General features: G+C 44.7%; 1 protein-coding gene across 2 annotated transcripts in view; it reads left to right on the top strand.

Annotated features, from left to right (window-relative positions):
• LOC117505802 overlaps positions 1–20,679 on the top strand; it is a 28,896-nt gene extending 8,217 nt beyond the window's left edge. Inside the window, exons 3-6 of one of the 2 annotated variants that reach the window (XR_004559266.1) lie at positions 6,546–6,639; positions 10,143–10,203; positions 15,667–15,816; positions 20,460–20,679. Coding sequence is in view for 1 of the 2 variants with exons in the window: in XM_034165339.1 (XP_034021230.1) it covers positions 6,546–6,639; positions 10,143–10,203; positions 15,683–15,816; positions 20,460–20,514 (344 nt within the window). In the remaining variant the exon portion in view is untranslated. The remainder of the gene's footprint in view (positions 1–6,545; positions 6,640–10,142; positions 10,204–15,666; positions 15,817–20,459) is intronic. The other variant, XM_034165339.1, reaches the window with a different exon arrangement.
• Positions 20,680–21,550: the final 871 nt, after the last annotated feature.

The following is a 21,550-nucleotide window of genomic DNA, read 5'->3' as shown; positions in this document are numbered from 1 at the left end:
CTCATGTGCTCCTATACTCATGTGTTCATTTACTCATGTGTTTCTAGTGCTCCTGGACTCATGTTTCATGTGCTCCTGTACTCTGTATTCATGTGCGCCTGTACTCATGTGTTCCTTTACTTATGTGTTCCTATGCTCCTGTATTCATGTGTTCCTGTGCTCCTGTACTCATGTGTTCCTTTACTCATGTGTTCCTGTGCTCCTGTACTCCTGTATTCATGTGCTCCTGTACTCATGTGTTCCTTTACTTATGTGTTCCTATGCTCCTGTACTCATGTGTTCCTGTGCTCCTGTATTCATGTGCTCCTGTGCTCCTGTACTCATGTGTTCCTTTACTCATGTGTTCCTGTGCTCCTGTACTCCTGTATTCATGTGCTCCTGTACTCATGTGTTCCTTTACTTATGTGTTCCTATGCTCCTGTACTCCTGTATTCATGTGCTCCTGTACTCATGTGTTCCTTTACTTATGTGTTCCCATGCTCCTGTATTCATGTGTTCCTGTGCTCCTGTACTCATGTGTTCCTTTACTCATGTGTTCCTGTGCTCCTGTATTCATGTGCTCCTGTACTCATGTGTTCCTTTACTTATGTGTTCCTATGCTCCTGTACTCATGTGTTCCTGTACTCCTGTATTCATGTGCTCCTGTACTCATGTGTTCCTTTACTTATGTGTTCCTGTGCTCCTGTACTCCTGTATTCATGTGCTCCTGTACTCATGTGTTCCTTTACTTATGTGTTCCTATGCTCCTGTACTCATGTGTTCCTGTACTCCTGTACTCATGTGTTCCTTTACTCATGTGTTCCTGTGCTCCTGTGCTCCTGTACTCATGTGTTCCTGTGCTCATGTACTCATGTGTTCCTGTGCTCCTGTACTCGTGTTCCTGTTCCTGTACTCATGTGTTCCTGTACTCATGTGCTCCTGTACTCATGTGCTCCTGTACTCATGTGTTCCTGTGCTCCTGTACTCCTGTACTCATGTGTTCCTGTGCTCCTGTACTCCTGTACTCATGTGTTCCTGTGTTCCTGTGCTGCTGTGCTCCTGTACTCATGTGTTCCTGTACTCCTGTACTCATGTGTTCCTGTACTCATGTGTTCCTGTACTCATGTGCTCCTGTACTCCTGTACTCATGTGTTCCTGTACTCATGTGTTCCTGTACTCCTGTACTCATGTGTTCCTGTGCTTGTGTGCTCCTGTACTGATGTGTTCCTGTACTGATGTGTTCCTGTACTGATGTGTTCCTGTACTGATGTGTTCCTGTGCTCATGTGCTCCTATACTCATGTGTTCATTTACTCATGTGTTTCTATGCTCCTGTACTCATGTGTTCATGTGCTCCTGTACTCCTGTATTCATGTGCTCCTGTACTCATGTGTTCCTTTACTTATGTGTTCCTATGCTCCTGTATTCATGTGTTCCTGTGCTCCTGTACTCATGTGTTCCTTTACTCATGTGTTCCTGTGCTCCTGTACTCCTGTATTCATGTGCTCCTGTACTCATGTGTTCCTTTACTTATGTGTTCCTATGCTCCTGTACTCATGTGTTCCTGTGCTCCTGTATTCATGTGCTCCTGTGCTCCTGTACTCATGTGTTCCTTTACTCATGTGTTCCTGTGCTCCTGTACTCCTGTATTCATGTGCTCCTGTACTCATGTGTTCCTTTACTTATGTGTTCCTATGCTCCTGTACTCCTGTATTCATGTGCTCCTGTACTCATGTGTTCCTTTACTTATGTGTTCCCATGCTCCTGTATTCATGTGTTCCTGTGCTCCTGTACTCATGTGTTCCTTTACTCATGTGTTCCTGTGCTCCTGTATTCATGTGCTCCTGTACTCATGTGTTCCTTTACTTATGTGTTCCTATGCTCCTGTACTCATGTGTTCCTGTACTCCTGTATTCATGTGCTCCTGTACTCATGTGTTCCTTTACCTTAGGTGTTCCTGTGCTCCTGTACTCCTGTATTCATGTGCTCCTGTACTCATGTGTTCCTTTACTTATGTGTTCCTATGCTCCTGTACTCATGTGTTCCTGTACTCCTGTACTCATGTGTTCCTTTACTCATGTGTTCCTGTGCTCCTGTACTCCTGTATTCATGTGCTCCTGTACTCATGTGTTCCTTTACTTATGTGTTCCTATGCTCCTGTACTCATGTGTTCCTGTGCTCCTGTACTCATGTGTTCCTTTACTCATGTGTTCCTGTGCTCCTGTACTCCTGTATTCATGTGCTCCTGTACTCATGTGTTCCTTTACTTATGTGTTCCTATGCTCCTGTACTCATGTGTTCCTGTACTCCTGTATTCATGTGCTCCTGTACTCATGTGTTCCTTTACTTATGTGTTCCTGTGCTCCTGTACTCCTGTATTCATGTGCTCCTGTACTCATGTGTTCCTTTACTTATGTGTTCCTGTGCTCCTGTACTCCTGTATTCATGTGCTCCTGTACTCATGTGTTCCTTTACTTATGTGTTCCTATGCTCCTGTACTCATGTGTTCCTGTACTCCTGTATTCATGTGCTCCTGTACTCATGTGTTCCTTTACTCATGTGTTCCTGTGCTCCTGTACTCCTGTATTCATGTGCTCCTGTACTCATGTGTTCCTTTACTTATGTGTTCCTATGCTCCTGTACTCATGTGTTCCTGTACTCCTGTATTCATGTGCTCCTGTACTCATGTGTTCCTTTACTTATGTGTTCCTATGCTCCTGTATTCATGTGTTCCTGTGCTCCTGTACTCATGTGTCCCTTTACTCATGTGTTCCTGTTATCCTGTACTCCTGTATTCATGTGTTCCTGTACTCATGTGTTCCTGTACTCCTGTACTCATGTGCTCCTGTACTCATGTGTTTGATCACAATAGTTTTTGGCAGTTTTTTTATGCCCTTCTAGGCGGGTCATATAGCATCCGGGCTGTCCATCTGTCTGAAATTCGTTTGCTGCAATGTAGCTCAGCAACTGTTGCTTGCACGAACTTCATAATTGTTGATGTATGCCTTGGAGGAGTACTTCGCATGGGTTCAAAAACCAGTGACCTTGACCTACTTTTAAAAAATTACCAATAGTTGCGTTTGTTCAAAGGCTACCGACTTTTTATGGTCACTGTTGGCCACATCCTCTAAATAAATATAATGTCAATCTTCAATTTTTCCACTGTGTATCCCAGTTTACACCAAACACATGAGGGTTCAACCAAATACCAACCCCACACATGTACATGTTACCGCACTTTACATGGAAAATAGTACTGTGGGCGGGGCATTTTGTAACATATGTCTCTAGTTGATCCTGCTTTGTAATTTTGACCGCACCTTTTGCCTCATCCCTGATGTCTGTGTTTGCTCATGCCACTGAACCCTGCTTGACAATGACTGCGTGTGTGCCTCCACCTGTTTGTACCTTTACTCCACTGATTGATAACCTGTGCACTGAACCTAAGCTTGGAATAAAGACAACGACTTCTTTTACACTAATGCCTGGTCTGGGAGTCTGCATAGAGGGTCCATCCTCTTCAGGTGCCAGGCCCCCTCACAGCCTGATATTTACAGTCACTTCAGTTCAGTCCCACAAATCATCATGAGTAAAAACCTGATGCCTGGTAATATGACTTAATTCAATTCAGTTTATATATAAAGTGCCAAATCATAACTTAAGTCACCCAAAGGTGTTTCACAAAGTTCAGGTCTGACCCCCCCCCCGAGCAAGCATGTAGACTAACCCAACCCAGTTACGTGGAACCTCCTGGGGGGTTCCAACGGGTTCAAAATGCTGCTGCTCGAGTTCTGACTGGGAGATGAAAGTTCCTGTCCTCTCTTCACTGTCTCATCCTGTTTCTAGTAAGTCCCATCGGCTACTCCCTTGTTTGCTCTTGGGGTCGCCACAGCAAATCCAAGGTGGATCTGCATGTTGAATTGGCACAAGTACGCTGGATGCCCTTCCAGACGCAACTCCACATTACATTACAGACTCGTCACCGGGACCCAAAGAAGCAGCTGAAATCAATCAATCAATCAATTTTTTTTATATAGCGCCAAATCACAACAAACAGATGCCCCAAGGCGCTTTATATTGTAAGGCAAGGCCATACAATAATTATGTAAAACCCCAACGGTCAAAACGACCCCCTGTGAGCAAGCACTTGGCTACAGTGGGAAGGAAAAACTCCCTTTTAACAGGAAGAAACCTCCAGCAGAACCAGGCTCAGGGAGGGGCAGTCTTCTGCTGGGACTGGTTGGGGCTGAGGGAGAGAACCAGGAAAAAGACATGCTGTGGAGGGGAGCAGAGATCGATCACTAATGATTAAATGCAGAGTGGTGCATACAGAGCAAAAAGAGAAAGAAACAGTGCATCATGGGAACCCCCCAGCAGTCTACGTCTATAGCAGCATAACTAAGGGATGGTTCAGGGTCACCTGATCCAGCCCTAACTATAAGCTTTAGCAAAAAGGAAAGTTTTAAGCCTAATCTTAAAAGTAGAGAGGGTGTCTGTCTCCCTGATCTGAATTGGGAGCTGGTTCCACAGGAGAGGAGCCTGAAAGCTGAAGGCTCTGCCTCCCATTCTACTCTTACAAACCCTAGGAACTACAAGTAAGCCTGCAGTCTGAGAGCGAAGCGCTCTATTGGGGTGATATGGTACTACGAGGTCCCTAAGATAAGATGGGACCTGATTATTCAAAACCTTATAAGTAAGAAGAAGAATTTTAAATTATATTCTAGAATTAACAGGAAGCCAATGAAGAGAGGCCAATATGGGTGAGATATGCTCTCTCCTTCTAGTCCCCGTCAGTACTCTAGCTGCAGCATTTTGAATTAACTGAAGGCTTTTTAGGGAACTTTTAGGACAACCTGATAATAATGAATTACAATAGTCCAGCCTAGAGGAAATAAATGCATGAATTAGTTTTTCAGCATCACTCTGAGACAAGACCTTTCTGATTTTAGAGATATTGCGTAAATGCAAAAAAGCAGTCCTACATATTTGTTTAATATGCGCTTTGAATGACATATCCTGATCAAAAATGACTCCAAGATTTCTCACAGTATTACTAGAGGTCAGGGTAATGCCATCCAGAGTAAGGATCTGGTTAGACACCATGTTTCTAAGATTTGTGGGGCCAAGTACAATAACTTCAGTTTTATCTGAGTTTAAAAGCAGGAAATTAGAGGTCATCCATGTCTTTATGTCTGTAAGACAATCCTGCAGTTTAGCTAATTGGTGTGTGTCCTCTGGCTTCATGGATAGATAAAGCTGGGTATCATCTGCGTAACAATGAAAATTTAAGCAATACCGTCTAATAATACTGCCTAAGGGAAGCATGTATAAAGTGAATAAAATTGGTCCTAGCACAGAACCTTGTGGAACTCCATAATTAACTTTAGTCTGTGAAGAAGATTCCCCATTTACATGAACAAATTGTAATCTATTAGACAAATATGATTCAAACCACCGCAGCGCAGTGCCTTTAATACCTATGGCATGCTCTAATCTCTGTAATAAAATTTTATGGTCAACAGTATCAAAAGCAGCACTGAGGTCTAACAGAACAAGCACAGAGATGAGTCCACTGTCCGAGGCCATAAGAAGATCATTTGTAACCTTCACTAATGCTGTTTCTGTACTATGATGAATTCTAAAACCTGACTGAAACTCTTCAAATAGACCATTCCTCTGCAGATGATCAGTTAGCTGTTTTACAACTACCCTTTCAAGAATTTTTGAGAGAAAAGGAAGGTTGGAGATTGGCCTATAATTAGCTAAGATAGCTGGGTCAAGTGATGGGTTTTTAAGTAATGGTTTAATTACTGCCACCTTAAAAGCCTGTGGTACATAGCCAACTAACAAAGATAGATTGATCATATTTAAGATCGAAACATTAAATAATGGTAGGGCTTCCTTGAGCAGCCTGGTAGGAATGGGGTCTAATAAACATGTTGATGGTTTGGATGAAGTAACTAATGAGAATAACTCAGACAGAACAATCGGAGAGAAAGAGTCTAACCAAATACCGGCATCACTGAAAGCAGCCAAAGATAACGATACGTCTTTGGGATGGTTATGAGTAATTTTTCCTCTAATAGTTAAAATTTTGTTAGCAAAGAAAGTCATGAAGTCATTACTAGTTAAAGTTAATGGAATACTCAGCTCAATAGAGCTCTGACTCTTTGTCAGCCTGGCTACAGTGCTGAAAAGAAACCTGGGGTTGTTCTTATTTTCTTCAATTAGTGATGAGTAGAAAGATGTCCTAGCTTTACGGAGGGCTTTTTTATAGAGCAACAGACTCTTTTTCCAGGCTAAGTGAAGATCTTCTAAATTAGTGAGACGCCATTTCCTCTCCAACTTACGGGTTATCTGCTTTAAGCTACGAGTTTGTGAGTTATACCACGGAGTCAGACACTTCTGATTTAAAGCTCTCTTTTTCAGAGGAGCTACAGCATCCAAAGTTGTCTTCAATGAGGATGTAAAACTATTGACGAGATACTCAATGTACATAGCTGAAGGACTGATGAGGACGACGCACAGGCAGATGGTGTTTACATCTAATGACTAAATGTTTTGCAGAAAAGCAGAAGGATGTGATGGTGATCGTCGCTGTGACGGCGGGTGTCCTGCTGCCTGTGGTCCTGCTCATCGTGGCCGTCATCATCATCAAACGGTACTTTCAAGAAATTAATCCATTATCTGATATTAACTGACAGAGTTCCAAACTGTTGAAGTTAGCAAACTGTGAGCCCCCCCATTTAAAAATGTCAATTGTGAGTCACTTTAGTGTTGATTAAAGTCACTAACTGGGACTCTTGTCTTGTTGTGAGAAAGAAATGAGAATTGTCCTCTGTTCCATTCGCACAGCTCCAAAAGCTGCGCGGCTCTCTGCCAAGTCACGTTAGAGTCCAGCCGGAATTAATAACTTCAAAGTGAATCACCATTTAAATCAAATGACACCTCTTTTCAAACGCTGGAACACAGACAACAAACTACAACAGACTGAAACATTTTTTTCCTCCCAAAATGAGACATTCTGTGTTCTTTGTGAATGACATTGATGCTGACGTGCGGCAGCCGGCTGAGTTCAGCTCAGACGTACGGAGAGACATTCGGGCCATTAATGTCTGAAAGGAAACACTTTAGACAAAAACTACAGATTTTGTTTATTTCTATTTTTATCTATTTATGTATGTGTACAACCCCAATTCCAATGAAGTTGGGACGTTGTGTAAAATGTAAATAAAAACAGAATCCAATGATTTTCAAATCCTCTTCAACCTATATTCAATTGAATACACCACAAAGACAAGATATTTAATGTTCAAACTGATAAACTTTATTGTTTTTGTGCAAATATTTGCTCATTTTGAAATGGATGCCTGCAACATGTTTCTAAAAAGCTGGGACAGTGGTATGTTTACCACTGTGTTACATCACCTTTCCTTCTAACAACACTCAATAAGCATTTGGGAACTGAGGACACTAATTGTTGAAGCTTTGTAGGTGGAATTCTTTCCCATTCTTGCTTGATGTACGACTTCAGTTGTTCTACAGTCCGGGGTCTCTGTTGTCGTATTTTGTACTTCATAATGTGCCACACATTTTCAATGGGCAACAGGTCTGGACTGCAGGCAGGCCAGTCTAGTACCCGCACTCTTACTATGAAGCCACGCTGTTGTAACACGTGCAGAATGTGTCTTGGCATTGTCTTGCTGAAATAAGCAGGGACGTTCCTGAAAAAGACGTTGCTTGGATGGCAGCATGTGTTGCTCCAAAACCTGGATGTACCTTTCAGCATTGATGGTGCCATCACAGATGTGTAAGTTGTCCATGTCATGGGCACTAACACACCCCCATACCATCACAGATGCTGGCTTTTGAACTTTGCACTGGTAACATTCTGGATGGTCTTTTTCCTCTTTTGTCCAGAGGACATGACGTCCATGATTTCCAAAAACAATTTGAAATGTGGACTCATCAGACCACAGCACACTTTTCCTGAGCCCACGCGGTAAGATCCTTTACAAAATGATGTTGGTTTTTAATGCAGTGCCGCCTGAGGGATCAAAGGTCACGGGCATTCAATGTTAGTTCAGACTTCAGACAACTTTATTGATCCCAAAAAAGGGCAATTGTGTTTACACTCCAATTACCTCAGACAAGATACAGCAATTAATCCACATTTGAGGTAAAGTGGGTGAAGGCCGCTGCAACTGTAAGTCGCGCCGCCAAGACCAGCTTGAGAGAGGACGAGTCCTGCCACAGGGAGGGAGGGGCAGAGAGTGGTCCTGGGGGGGATCCCAGTCCTGAATCAGTCCACCAGAGTCTCAAGGTCCCACAGTCAACATCTCAGGACCGGGAAGGGAGGGAGGAAGAGTGGGGGAGACGAGGGGGGGAGACGAGGAGCGAGGCTATCAGGAGTGTTCCTCGGGAGGAGGATTTTATCACAGCGGCCTTGAAGGACAGCTGGTGTTTGGAAACCAAATAGATATCCAGATTAACAGACACCTGGCAGATTCCACAGTCTGAAACTTCAGAGTGGCTCCCAATACATCTGAATAGAGGAGAGATGTGGTCTTACAGACGATCAAAGCGGTTTTCCAGTGCAGCCATTCTCCCCGAGATGGATTCCAATGTGCAGTTGACACCCGCCGACTGAGCTGACACTGCCCTTCCAATCGAATCAATCATGTGGGGCAGCCTGGACGGGCCAATTAATGCCACCTCCACTTTTTAAATTTTCCGGTAGACCAGTGCTGTGGCCGCTCCACACAGCAGAAACACAGTCACCACAGCTCCAAATAAGTAAACATCTTCAACGTCCTCCACAGACAACGTGTACAGGCACATGACTTGCCACCTCTGCCAGCCTTGCTGCTTACGTGTAGAAAGTTCTCCAGATTCTCTGAATCTTCTGATTATATTATGGACTGTAGATGATGGAATCCCTAAATTCCTTGCAATTGAATGTTGAGAAACATTGCTCTTAAACTATTGGACTTTTTTTTTTTCACGCAGTTCTTCACAAAGTGGTGATCCTCACCCCATCTTTGATTGTGAACGGCTGAGACTTTTGGGGATGCTCCTTTTATACCTAATCATGACACTCACCTGTTTCCAATAAACCTGTGGAATGATCCAACCAATTGTTCTTTGAGCATTGTTGCCACTGTCCCAGCTTTTTGAAACCTGTTGCAGGCATCCATTTCAAAATGAGCAAATATTTGCACAAAAACAATAAAATTCTATCTGTTTGAACATTAAATATCTTGTCTTTGTGGTGTATTCAATTGAATATAGGTTGAAGAGGATTTGAAAATCATTGTATTCTGTTTTTATTTACATTTCACACAATGTCCCCACTTCATTGAAATTGGGGTTGTAAAAGAATCAAAAGAAACACACGAAGATGTTGAAATTGTGTTTATGTGTGTCGGGGTGGGGGAGGCGCAGCTATTCATTTGTTCTCTGGGGGGCTCACTCTCCCACACTTTGAAAAGCCCTGATTTAAGTCATAATCTGTTCAGGTCAGTTTAGCTGCCACACATCACCTCATCCACCACACTGGGTCCTGGATGACAACCACTCAGATTACGATATCTGCAACCAGGTGGGCGTGTCCGTAACCTTTTCCCATCTCTGGGGTCCTCCACACAGACACCTGTGTCCTGGATCACGTCCACAGAAACTCGTCACATGGACTAAATGTGGTGTCTGATGTTCCCTCACAGTGTCAGTGATCCTTGTCATCTGAGTCTCACTAAGTAACCGTTCATTGGACACAAAGTCATTCCAGTGGGACCCAAAGATCCTCCACAGAGACCTGGGATCAAAGACATCCAGTCCTTCCCTTAGGTCACTGGTTAGAGTCCAAGTCTGACAATTAGACAGTAAGGACCAGGACCCTGAAGACGTGGACCTTCATTCTGCTGCAATCACCAAGCACCACCAAGCACCTCTGACCTTTGACCTCATGACTGCATAAGATCATCTCAGGCGTCTCTGGATCTGAATGGCCGAGGACACAGAGACATGAATGTACCCGCTGAGATCAGTGAACGTCTCCACAAGTTTAACACTTTGCCCAGATACAGAGACACTTCTGAAGATGCGGCGCTCAAATATTTGTTTCTTCTGAATGAACATTTCTGTCTGTTTCCATTTTATTTACAGGAAACACACAGCGGCGGCAAGTAAACCCCACAGAATTGTGGGGAAAATGGAAGAGAAAAAGGTGAGCCACTGCCAGATGGTGGATTTGTCTAATTACCCACAAGGCATTTCATCATTTCAGAGGGATGTCTGGACACCAAAACACATCACAGGCAGCACTGCTAGTGTTAAGATAAAAACTGTTCACTCTGACTCAAAACAAGCATGTTTGTGCTGCCCTCTGTTGGTGTCCTCCGTCAGTGCACCTTGAAGCAAAGTGTGTTTTTCTGTCATTTTCATCATAAATACTGTATGAAGCACTTTTGCAGAAGAGCTCAGAATGTTTGATAGTGCACATTAAAACAAAAATCAGAGCAATGAAATAATTTACAAGTAAAAACATACAGTTAGAGGCAGAAAGAAGAAGCGAATCACCATCCCAGGGTGATCACAGAGTTATACAAAACCATCAGAAGATTATCACTAGGAACGGGACGACTAGTCCTAATAGTCTGTTACAACTAGCTAGCTATTCAACTAGTCGACTAGTTGAAAGCCATTTATTAAGTTCATTCAACCCTTAAAAGAACAGACCAGGTTTTTGCTGGTCTTTCAGCACAAACGCTTTGCAACACGTTCTCACATTTAAGCCTTATTTAAGTTATTTGTATATATCTTTTGCTCCTACATCATCAAAGTAGACCTACCATTTATTTTAATATGTATATGTTGTGGACATGAATAAGCGAAGCTCTTCGGCATCTCACCATGTCATTTAGGTCCTTCAGAGTTTGTTTCAGTAAATGCTTCTGGGTAGCATTAGCATGGCTAAAAGCCTTCAGCTTTTAGACCCCCAACTACACCCCTCTTAACCCCCCGCCATTTTAAGCATTTTCTTTATTTGTGTCTCATACCTGGAAAAAGTCCTCACCATGTCATTTAGGTCTTTCAGACTTTTTCAGTAAATGCTTCTGGGGAGCATTTGCATGGCCGGGGCTCCCCTAATTACAGCCCTCTTAACCCCTGCCACTTTAAGCATTTTTGTTTCATGTAGATGTAAATTTATATTCAAACTTTTCAGCTAGTTGACAGTAGGGTTGCACAATATGGCCAAATTAGCTGAACGTTTAGGTCTTCTATTTACAAAAATCCTCCTCGACACCACTCCATCAGAAAGATGTATTTTATATTTTTAATTAAATTTATATCAAGTTGTAGAGATTTGCTATTAGTTTGAGTTTAAGGAAGATCATTTTAGAATTTTCTTTTTTAAATTGCATCAACAAATTACTAAAATGTGTGAAATACCAAGTGCTCCACGACTTTGGAGGGTAACTGAGAAACACTCAGGCAGCATCTTACATCTCAAAGAAGCAAACAGAGCGTGAATCAGTTGCTGCCCGCTCGTTTTATTAACCTACAATCACTGGAGAAACACACACACACACAGACACACACACACACACACACACACACATATATGTGTGTGTGTGTGCATATATATATATATATATATATATATATATATATATATATATATATACACTCAACACTCAACAAAAATATAAATGCAACACTTTTGGTTTTGCTCCCATTTTGTATGAGATGAACTCAAAGATCTAAAACTTTTTCCACATACACAATATCACCATTTCCCTCAAATATTGTTCACAAACCAGTCTAAATCTGTGATAGTGAGCACTTCTCCTTTGCTCAGATAATCCATCCCACCTCACAGGTGTGCCATATCAAGATGCTGATTAGACACCATGATTAGTGCACAGGTGTGCCTTAGACTGCCCACAATAAAAGGCCACTCTGAAAGGTGCAGTTTTATCAATCAATCAATCAATCAATTTTTTTATATAGCGCCAAATCACAACAAACAGTTACCCCAAGGCGCTTTATATTGTAAGGCAAGGCCATACAATAATTATGTAAAACCCCAACGGTCAAAACGACCCCCTGTGAGCAAGCACTTGGCTACAGTGGGAAGGAAAAACTCCCTTTTAACAGGAAGAAACCTCCAGCAGAACCAGGCTCAGGGAGGGGCAGTCTTCTGCTGGGACTGGTTGGGGCTGAGGGAGAGAACCAGGAAAAAGACATGCTGTGGAGGGGAGCAGAGATCGATCACTAATGATTAAATGCAGAGTGGTGCATACAGAGCAAAAAGAGAAAGAAACAGTGCATCATGGGAACCCCCCAGCAGTCTACGTCTATAGCAGCATAACTAAGGGATGGTTCAGGGTCACCTGATCCAGCCCTAACTATAAGCTTTAGCAAAAAGGAAAGTTTTAAGCCTAATCTTAAAAGTAGAGAGGGTGTCTGTCTCCCTGATCTGAATTGGGAGCTGGTTCCACAGGAGAGGAGCCTGAAAGCTGAAGGCTCTGCCTCCCATTCTACTCTTACAAACCCTAGGAACTACAAGTAAGCCTGCAGTCTGAGAGCGAAGCACTCTATTGGGGTGATATGGTACTACGAGGTCCCTAAGATAAGATGGGACCTGATTATTCAAAACCTTATAAGTAAGAAGAAGAATTTTAAATTCTATTCTAGAATTAACAGGAAGCCAATGAAGAGAGGCCAATATGGGTGAGATATGCTCTCTCCTTCTAGTCCCCGTCAGTACTCTAGCTGCAGCATTTTGAATTAACTGAAGGCTTTTTTATGGAACTTTTATCACACAGCACAATGCCACAGATGTCGCAAGATTTGAGGGAGCGTGCAATTGGCATGCTGACAGCAGGAATACTGCCCTAGCTGTCTCCCTCACCACATCTGCAGTACTCTTCCAATTGTCCAAAATTGCTTCCCCTCCAACTAGTGCTTCTCTCACCTGCTCGCTAAATTTCACACAACAGTCTTCCTCCTTCAGCTTCCACCATCTGATCCTTTGTTGAGTTCTCACTCTCTTCTTCTTCTTTACTTTTAAAGTTATCCTACAAACCACCATCCTATGCTGTCTAACGACACTCTCTCCTGCCACCACCTTACAGTCTGTGATTTCTTTTAGCTTGCATCTCCTATAAAGAATGTAGTCCACCTGTGTGCACCTTCCTCCACTCTTATGTTACCCTGTGCTCCTCCCTTTTCTTAAAGTAGGTATTCACCACAACCATTTCCATCCTTTTTGCAAAATGAACGACCATCTGTCCTTCCCCATTCCTGTCCTCGATACCATATCTACCCATTACTTCCTCATCACCTCTGTTCTCTTCACCAACATGCCCATTGAAGTCTGCTCCTATCACCACTCTTTCATGCTTGGTTCACTCTCCACCACCTCATCTAACACACTCCAGAAATCTTCTTTCTCCTTCATCTCACAACCTACCTGTGGGGCATATGCACTGATGATATTCATCATCACCCCTTCAATTTCCAACTTCACACTTATCACCCTGTCAGACACTCAGTTAACCTCCAACACACTTTTAACATACTCTTCCTTTAAAATGACCCCAGCACCATTTCTCTTCCTGTCCTCACCATGGTACAACTTGTACCCACCGCCGATGCTCCTGCTCTTACTTCCCTTCCACTTGGTCTCTTGCACACACAATATGTCAACCTTTCTCCTCTCCATCATATCAGCCAGCTCTCTCCCTTTACCAGTCATAGTACCAACATTCAAAGTCCCCACTCTCATTTCCACCCTTCTAGTTTGCTTCTTCTCCCGCTGTTTGTGGAACATTCTCCTCCTCTTCTTCGTCATCTTCGCCCAGCAGTAGCCCAATTTCCACCGGCACCCTGTTGGGCAACAGCACCAGTGGCGGACGTTGTTAACCCAGGGCTTCGATTGATCCAGTATGGAAATTCTATTCTTAGTCTGCATAGTTGGGTTGGCTTGTTTTACGCCGGATGCCCTTTCTGACACAACCCTCCTCATTTATCTGGGCTTGGGACCGGCACTCATAATGTACTGGCTGCACACCCCATGTCGCTTAGTTAAATCTCTAAAACTGGATAAAACCTGTAAATAATAATCAGTTTTATTGCCAGTTTTCTTCAGAAAAGTCAGGGGATGGAAACATGAACATCGCTGAAGTCGCTGAAAGTCGCTGAATATGTCTTGGACTTTATTTACATCAATTATGAAGAAATACAAAAGTTTGTTTCTCACAAAACATCAAATCTAGACTTTCATCTCAAATGTACTTTCTGTCAAATTGTAGCTGAACTTTCAGGTCTTCTTTTTAAGAAAATCCTCCTCTACACCACTTCATCAGGAAGCTGGATTTTATATTTTTAATTAATTTTTATTAAGTTGTAGAGATTTGCTTTCAGTTTGAGTTGAGGAAGATAACTTTAGATTTATTTATCTAAAGCTGTGTCACTGGTGTGTCACTCAGACAGCAAAATTAAGAGGTTACACAGGATTTTTACAGAACAGAACAGATCAGTCCTTCAGCCTGAGTGTCTTCACGTTATATCTCATGAATCAACAGCTGCCTGCTCATTTAATATCACTGGAGAAACATGCATATATAAGGCATCCCGAGTTGAAGGAGAAATGGTGCTTTTAACAACCTTGACATCATTTCTGGCATAAAATACGGTTGTTTACTCACTGATATAACTTTGGTGTCATTTGGAGTCTGTGGTTCATACAATGTTTTCAGTTTAAAATCTTAGTCAAACATTTTTCTTCTACAAAGATGGATTAGAACTTCTTGTGGTTGTACACAGCGCCAACTACTGTACAGGAAAGACCTAGCAGTCAATATATGTCACGATTTCAAAATGTAGCTCTTTTCAAGCAGCCGTGTGGTGCCGTGACATGTCAATCATCTGTGTCCAATCAGATTTCAGAGGAGTCCAGTGCAACCCCAGCCTCCACTCTAGCTCCACCCATGCCAGGAAGTGTTCAACATTTGACATTTCCCATTTCACGTTGGACTCAAAATTTGGCATTTCCTGTTTTAGTGTGAACTTGCCACTGAGTTCCCATGAGATTCCACGAAATCTTGTCTGTCAATCCAGGAAGTGTCGATCCAGGAAGTGTTTGACATTTGACATTTCCTGCTTCACCATGGACTCAAAATTTGGCACTTCCTGTTTGGGACTCCCTGTACCATGAGCAAGCTTGAAGCTCGTAAATTTAGTTCCGCCCGACCCCTAATTAAAGTGCACACTCAGCCACACCATGCTACAAGAGCAACACATTTACTGCTCATCTCTGCACATCAGAAAGGAACGAAGTGACGATTAATGAGATAAAAAACAAAAAAAAAAATAGATAAAAGAAGAAAGAGGATGACTAATGTGCTGAGAAGAACATTTAGCCCCTTGTGGATGTTAGGTCATGAGTTCTCACGGGTTGCCAAAGGTCATGGAGACAATAAACCCTGTTTTTCACCACCTTGTGCCTTTGCTAAATCCTTGGGGTGCTACACACTTTCTGTTGCCACGTGATGGTGACCCCCCTGACCACATCTCATTTATAGACCGACAGCAGGTGGACGTGTGATGGTGGGTGTAAGAATGGGCGGTTTTGGTCTGTTGAACATGTAGCTGGATTACTGCTCGTTACTTTCACTTTCAGTCTTCACTCTTTTCAGCATCTCGAGCACATCTATGGCAACATGGAGCAGCCCGGCCGGCAGGAAGAGCCGGCACACCAGCATGAAGCCGGTCAGGCTGTAGAGAATGTGAGCTACGCCTGTGTCCAGTTCAGACCCAATACAGAATCCAGGTACCCACTGATTTTCCAGCAAAGATCAGACCCGGTTTGGTCTGGACACATATTAGGTGACAAAGACTAGCCCTGTTGTATTGGGTTTTTTCAGGGTTTAGATCCATGAGACACTTTAGAAATGTTGACTGAGGCTTCACAGAGCAAAACCTGATCCATGATTTCAGATTCAGGATTTGAGGAACAAATTCTGTGTATCCAAACTTTAGTGGCAGATTCACGTAGAATCAAAGAATTTCTGTGTAGGCTCTCAGTTGTCCAGGTGGTTTCCATAGTAGAGAAGCTTGAATCTTCGACTGGACTTGGTTGCTTGACGCAAGGGAATGGCTCCCTTGTCCTCAAGGGAGCCATTAGGAGAGGCTTCCGTCCCATCATTAGGAGGGACAGCTGCCCTGTCATTAGGAGGGTGCTAACTAGAGCACAATAGGTGCTAATTAGAGCTATTGTTTAGTCACTAGCCTATAGCAGTCGGCCTCTCGGTAGGAGGGGTCTGGTTAGGTTTAAAAAAACTCCAGCTTTTGTTGGCTTCTGTTTGTTCTTCTCTACAAGAGTCAAGACAGAAGTCAGACTACCAGAGCAAGAATTTTAGCTGAGGAAGCTTCTGCGATTTGAAGCGAAACGTCCTCGCATCAAGCAACCCAGTCCAGTCGAATATTCAAGCTTCTCTACTATTGAATCAAAGAAGACTTTCCCCAAACCTCTGACCCAAGAAAAATTAAGCCCAGCTTCGACCAGAGCTTTACCAACTCTGCCTCCATGTAAAATTACAAAGATTTTACCTGAGATTTCTGGATTCTGACCTGAGCTTCAGCAAAGAAATTGTCACTGAAAGTGATGAGCAAGAAGAAGAAGAAGAAGATGATCATATTTAATGTGGGTAGCCAACAAAAGCGCGAAGCTTGTTTCCAGTAGGGCCCACGACACGTGTCTCTCACTCCTCCCTAGCACTGTTGGTGAGAGTGCCGGTTGGGAGCTTGGCTGCAAACACGAAGTGAATCCGGATCGCTGGCGTCCGAGTCCAACATGCAAACCATTACGTCACCACGGCAGGACATTTGGCTCCAGTCTAAACAGAGTAAAATACACTCTACTATAGAGTGAAATCAACTCTGCCATCAAATCAAGTGTTTCTACTCCTATAAGAGTTGGTTTTACCCTGTGATAGAGTTGATTTAGCACTGTGATAGAGTATATTTAACTCCATTTGGACTGGGACCAAATGTTGTCCCAGCAGAGTAAATTTTACTCTGCAAAATGTACTGTGCACTAAATTCTTACCACATGTAAAGGGTCTTTCACCTACACAGTGCACAAAGGCAGCGCGTACCACTGTAAAACCCTTTATTTTCAATGAGAAGCTATGCACAAACAGCACATCGCAGCACTACGTGTAAAAACAGAGCTTACGCGATGCACCGCTTCTTGACGTGAAACTCATCATGGCCAAAGTTCAACTCAATCCAACTTTCACCAAACGCACTGTGACGTAGCTTCATGTGTGAAACAGAAATGAGTCATCAGGCCAAAACATGGAAGACAAGAGTGTAGAGATGTGTGTCAGAGGAACATCAGACCTGCTCAGTCATACACAGAAGAAAATCCTTACAAATGTTTTTCCTTTTTTTTTTTTTACCTCAAGTTAAGTGTTGAAGCTCGCCTGTGGGCTGGGTCAGTGTTGAAACTCACTGTGGGCTGGGTCAGTGTTGAAACTCACCTGTGGGCTGGGTCAGTGTTGAAACTCACCTGTGGGCTGGGTCAGTGTTGAAACTCACCTGTGGGCTGGGTCAGTGTTGAAACTCGCTGTGGGCTGGGTCAGTGTTGAAACTCACCTGTGGGCTGGGTCAGTGTTGAAACTCACCTGTGGGCTGGGTCAGTGTTGAAACTCACCTGTGGGCTGGGTCAGTGTTGAAACTCGCTGTGGGCTGGGTCAGTGTTGAAACTCACCTGTGGGCTGGGTCAGTGTTGAAACTCACTGTGGGCTGGGTCAGTGTTGAAACTCGTTGTGGGCTGGGTCAGTGTTGAAACTCACCTGTGGGCTGGGTCAGTGTTGAAACTCACCTGTGGGCTGGGTCAGTGTTGAAACTCGCTGTGGGCTGGGTCAGTGTTGAAACTCACCTGTGGGCTGGGTCAGTGTTGAAACTCACCTGTGGGCTGGGTCAGTGTTGAAACTCACCTGTGGGCTGGGTCAGTGTTGAAACTCGCTGTGGGCTGGGTCAGTGTTGAAACTCGCTGTGGGCTGGGTCCGTGTTGAAACTCACTGTGGGCTGGGTCAGTGTTGAAACTCACCTGTGGGCTGGGTCAGTGTTGAAACTCGCTGTGGGCTGGGTCAGTGTTGAAACTCACCTGTGGGCTGGGTCAGTGTTGAAACTCACCTGTGGGCTGGGTCAGTGTTGAAACTCACTGTGGGCTGGGTCAGTGTTGAAACTCACCTGTGGGCTGGGTCAGTGTTGAAACTCACTGTGGGCTGGGTCAGTGTTGAAACTCACCTGTGGGCTGGGTCAGTGTTGAAACTCACCTGTGGGCTGGGTCAGTGTTGAAACTCACCTGTGGGCTGGGTCAGTGTTGAAACTCACCTGTGGGCTGGGTCAGTGTTGAAACTCGCTGTGGGCTGGGTCAGTGTTGAAACTCGCTGTGGGCTGGGTCAGTGTTGAAACTCACCTGTGGGCTGGGTCAGTGTTGAAACTCACCTGTGGGCTGGGTCAGTGTTGAAACTCACCTGTGGGCTGGGTCAGTGTTGAAACTCACCTGTGGGCTGGGTCAGTGTTGAAACTCACTGTGGGCTGGGTCAGTGTTGAAACTCACCTGTGGGCTGGGTCAGTGTTGAAACTCACTGTGGGCTGGGTCAGTGTTGAAACTCACCTGTGGGCTGGGTCAGTGTTGAAACTCACCTGTGGGCTGGGTCAGTGTTGAAACTCACCTGTGGGCTGGGTCAGTGTTGAAACTCACCTGTGGGCTGGGTCAGTGTTGAAACTCGCTGTGGGCTGGGTCAGTGTTGAAACTCGCTGTGGGCTGGGTCCGTGTTGAAACTCACTGTGGGCTGGGTCAGTGTTGAAACTCACCTGTGGGCTGGGTCAGTGTTGAAACTCACCTGTGGGCTGGGTCAGTGTTGAAACTCGCTGTGGGCTGGGTCAGTGTTGAAACTCACCTGTGGGCTGGGTCAGTGTTGAAACTCACCTGTGGGCTGGGTCAGTGTTGAAACTCACCTGTGGGCTGGGTCAGTGTTGAAACTCACTGTGGGCTGGGTCAGTGTTGAAACTCACCTGTGGGCTGGGTCAGTGTTGAAACTCACTGTGGGCTGGGTCAGTGTTGAAACTCACCTGTGGGCTGGGTCAGTGTTGAAACTCACCTGTGGGCTGGGTCAGTGTTGAAACTCGCTGTGGGCTGGGTCAGTGTTGAAACTCACCTGTGGGCTGGGTCAGTGTTGAAACTCGCTGTGGGCTGGGTCAGTGTTGAAACTCACCTGTGGGCTGGGTCAGTGTTGAAACTCGCTGTGGGCTGGGTCAGTGTTGAAACTCGCTGTGGGCTGGGTCAGTGTTGAAACTCACTGTGGGCTGGGTCAGTGTTGAAACTCACCTGTGGGCTGGGTCAGTGTTGAAACTCGCTGTGGGCTGGGTCAGTGTTGAAACTCACCTGTGGGCTGGGTCAGTGTTGAAACTCGCTGTGGGCTGGGTCAGTGTTGAAACTCACTGTGGGCTGGGTCAGTGTTGAAACTCACTGTGGGCTGGGTCAGTGTTGAAACTCGCTGTGGGCTGGGTCAGTGTTGAAACTCACCTGTGGGCTGGGTCAGTGTTGAAACTCGCTGTGGGCTGGGTCAGTGTTGAAACTCACTGTGGGCTGGGTCAGTGTTGAAACTCGCTGTGGGCTGGGTCAGTGTTGAAACTCACCTGTGGGCTGGGTCAGTGTTGAAACTCGCTGTGGGCTGGGTCAGTGTTGAAACTCACTGTGGGCTGGGTCAGTGTTGAAACTCACCTGTGGGCTGGGTCAGTGTTGAAACTCACCTGTGGGCTGGGTCAGTGTTGAAACTCACTGTGGGCTGGGTCAGTGTTGAAACTCACCTGTGGGCTGGGTCAGTGTTGAAACTCACCTGTGGGCTGGGTCAGTGTTGAAACTCGCTGTGGGCTGGGTCAGTGTTGAAACTCACTGTGGGCTGGGTCAGTGTTGAAACTCGCTGTGGGCTGGGTCAGTGTTGAAACTCACCTGTGGGCTGGGTCAGTGTTGAAACTCGCTGTGGGCTGGGTCAGTGTTGAAACTCGCTGTGGGCCGGGTCAGTGTTGAAACTCACTGTGGGCTGGGTCAGTGTTGAAACTCACCTGTGGGCTGGGTCAGTGTTGAAACTCGCTGTGGGCTGGGTCAGTGTTGAAACTCACCTGTGGGCTGGGTCAGTGTTGAAACTCGCTGTGGGCTGGGTCAGTGTTGAAACTCACCTGTGGGCTGGGTCAGTGTTGAAACTCGTTGTGGGCTGGGTCAGTGTTGAAACTCGTTGTGGGCTGGGTCAGTGTTGAAACTCGTTGTGGGCTGGGTCAGTGTTGAAACTCGCTGTGGGCTGGGTTCGTGTTAAAACTCGATGCTGTTTACTGCCATATTTGTGCCTGAAGTCATCACAGCATCTCATAATGTTTTCTGTGATTTTGTTTCCATTTTAGACAAAAGATGGAGCCGAATGATGTTGTCTACACCTCAGTAGCCAGCAAAGGATGACATCATCACGACCTCTTTCAGACCCATATGATGTCATAAATCAGTGGTTCCCAAAGTGTTGGCCATAATCCACTAGTGGGCTCTGAAGGTACTGCAAATGAGAGACCATTAAATATGAAGAAAGAAACATGTTAAAATTTGTAATAAAGTTTAAACTTCAAAAAAAAATGGTAGAGCAACACCTTACTGACTGGGGGCTGCCTGGATTGAGGAGGGTGTTAGTTGACCAGTGGGGTATGAGATACCTCCCACCATTGAAGACAGCCAGTGGCATCCAACTCTTTGCCAGTTCGAGCAAGAACTTAAAATCTGCAAATACTGTCTTCCATGTTCCATCCTTGCACCATGAGGTGAGATTGGAGTGACCACTGCAGGGCACTGGCCAAACAACAGGACCGCCCTCTCGGCCTTGTCAAAGATGACAGCCATTATTCCTCAACGTTTACTCCTGAAGCCTTACCCATAAGTGGGTATGGCCACAAGGTAGCAGAGGTTTAAAATCAGAGATTTCCTTCCCCTAGATGAGTGGTCATTCCTGACTGACGATCCCCATCTACCTGAAGCAAGGTGGTTAAGGCGCCAGCAGCACACCTTCGCCCCTTCTCCTGTAGGTAGGAACAGTTCTACCAGGCTTGATAGCCAAGCCACACGAGAAGGCCAGTAGCTGGACTAGGTTGTCAGAGGCTATTTGAAATGTTCACCATTGGAAGCATTTTATTTTTTCAATTTCAATTTATTTTCATTTATATAGCGTCAAATCACAACAGAGTTGCCTCAAGGTGCTTCACACAAGTAAGATCTAACCTTACCAACCCCCAGAGCAACAGTGGTAAGGAAAAACTCCCTCTGAGGAAGAAACCTCAAGCAGACCAGATTAAAAGGGGTGACCCTCTGCTTGGACCATGATACAAACATAAATTACAGAACAATTCACAGAGCAATTCACAAAATGAATATACAGGAAATGCTGTTGGTGCATAGGACAGGAGGGTCTCCAGCACAAATACAACTCCCATCTCTGCATGGAGCTGCACCT

The sequence above is a fragment of the Thalassophryne amazonica genome, unplaced genomic scaffold, assembly GCF_902500255.1.
Source record: "Thalassophryne amazonica unplaced genomic scaffold, fThaAma1.1, whole genome shotgun sequence".
In the NCBI taxonomy this organism is placed as follows: domain Eukaryota; kingdom Metazoa; phylum Chordata; class Actinopteri; order Batrachoidiformes; family Batrachoididae; genus Thalassophryne; species Thalassophryne amazonica.
This window is presented reverse-complemented; position numbering and strand designations above follow the sequence as displayed.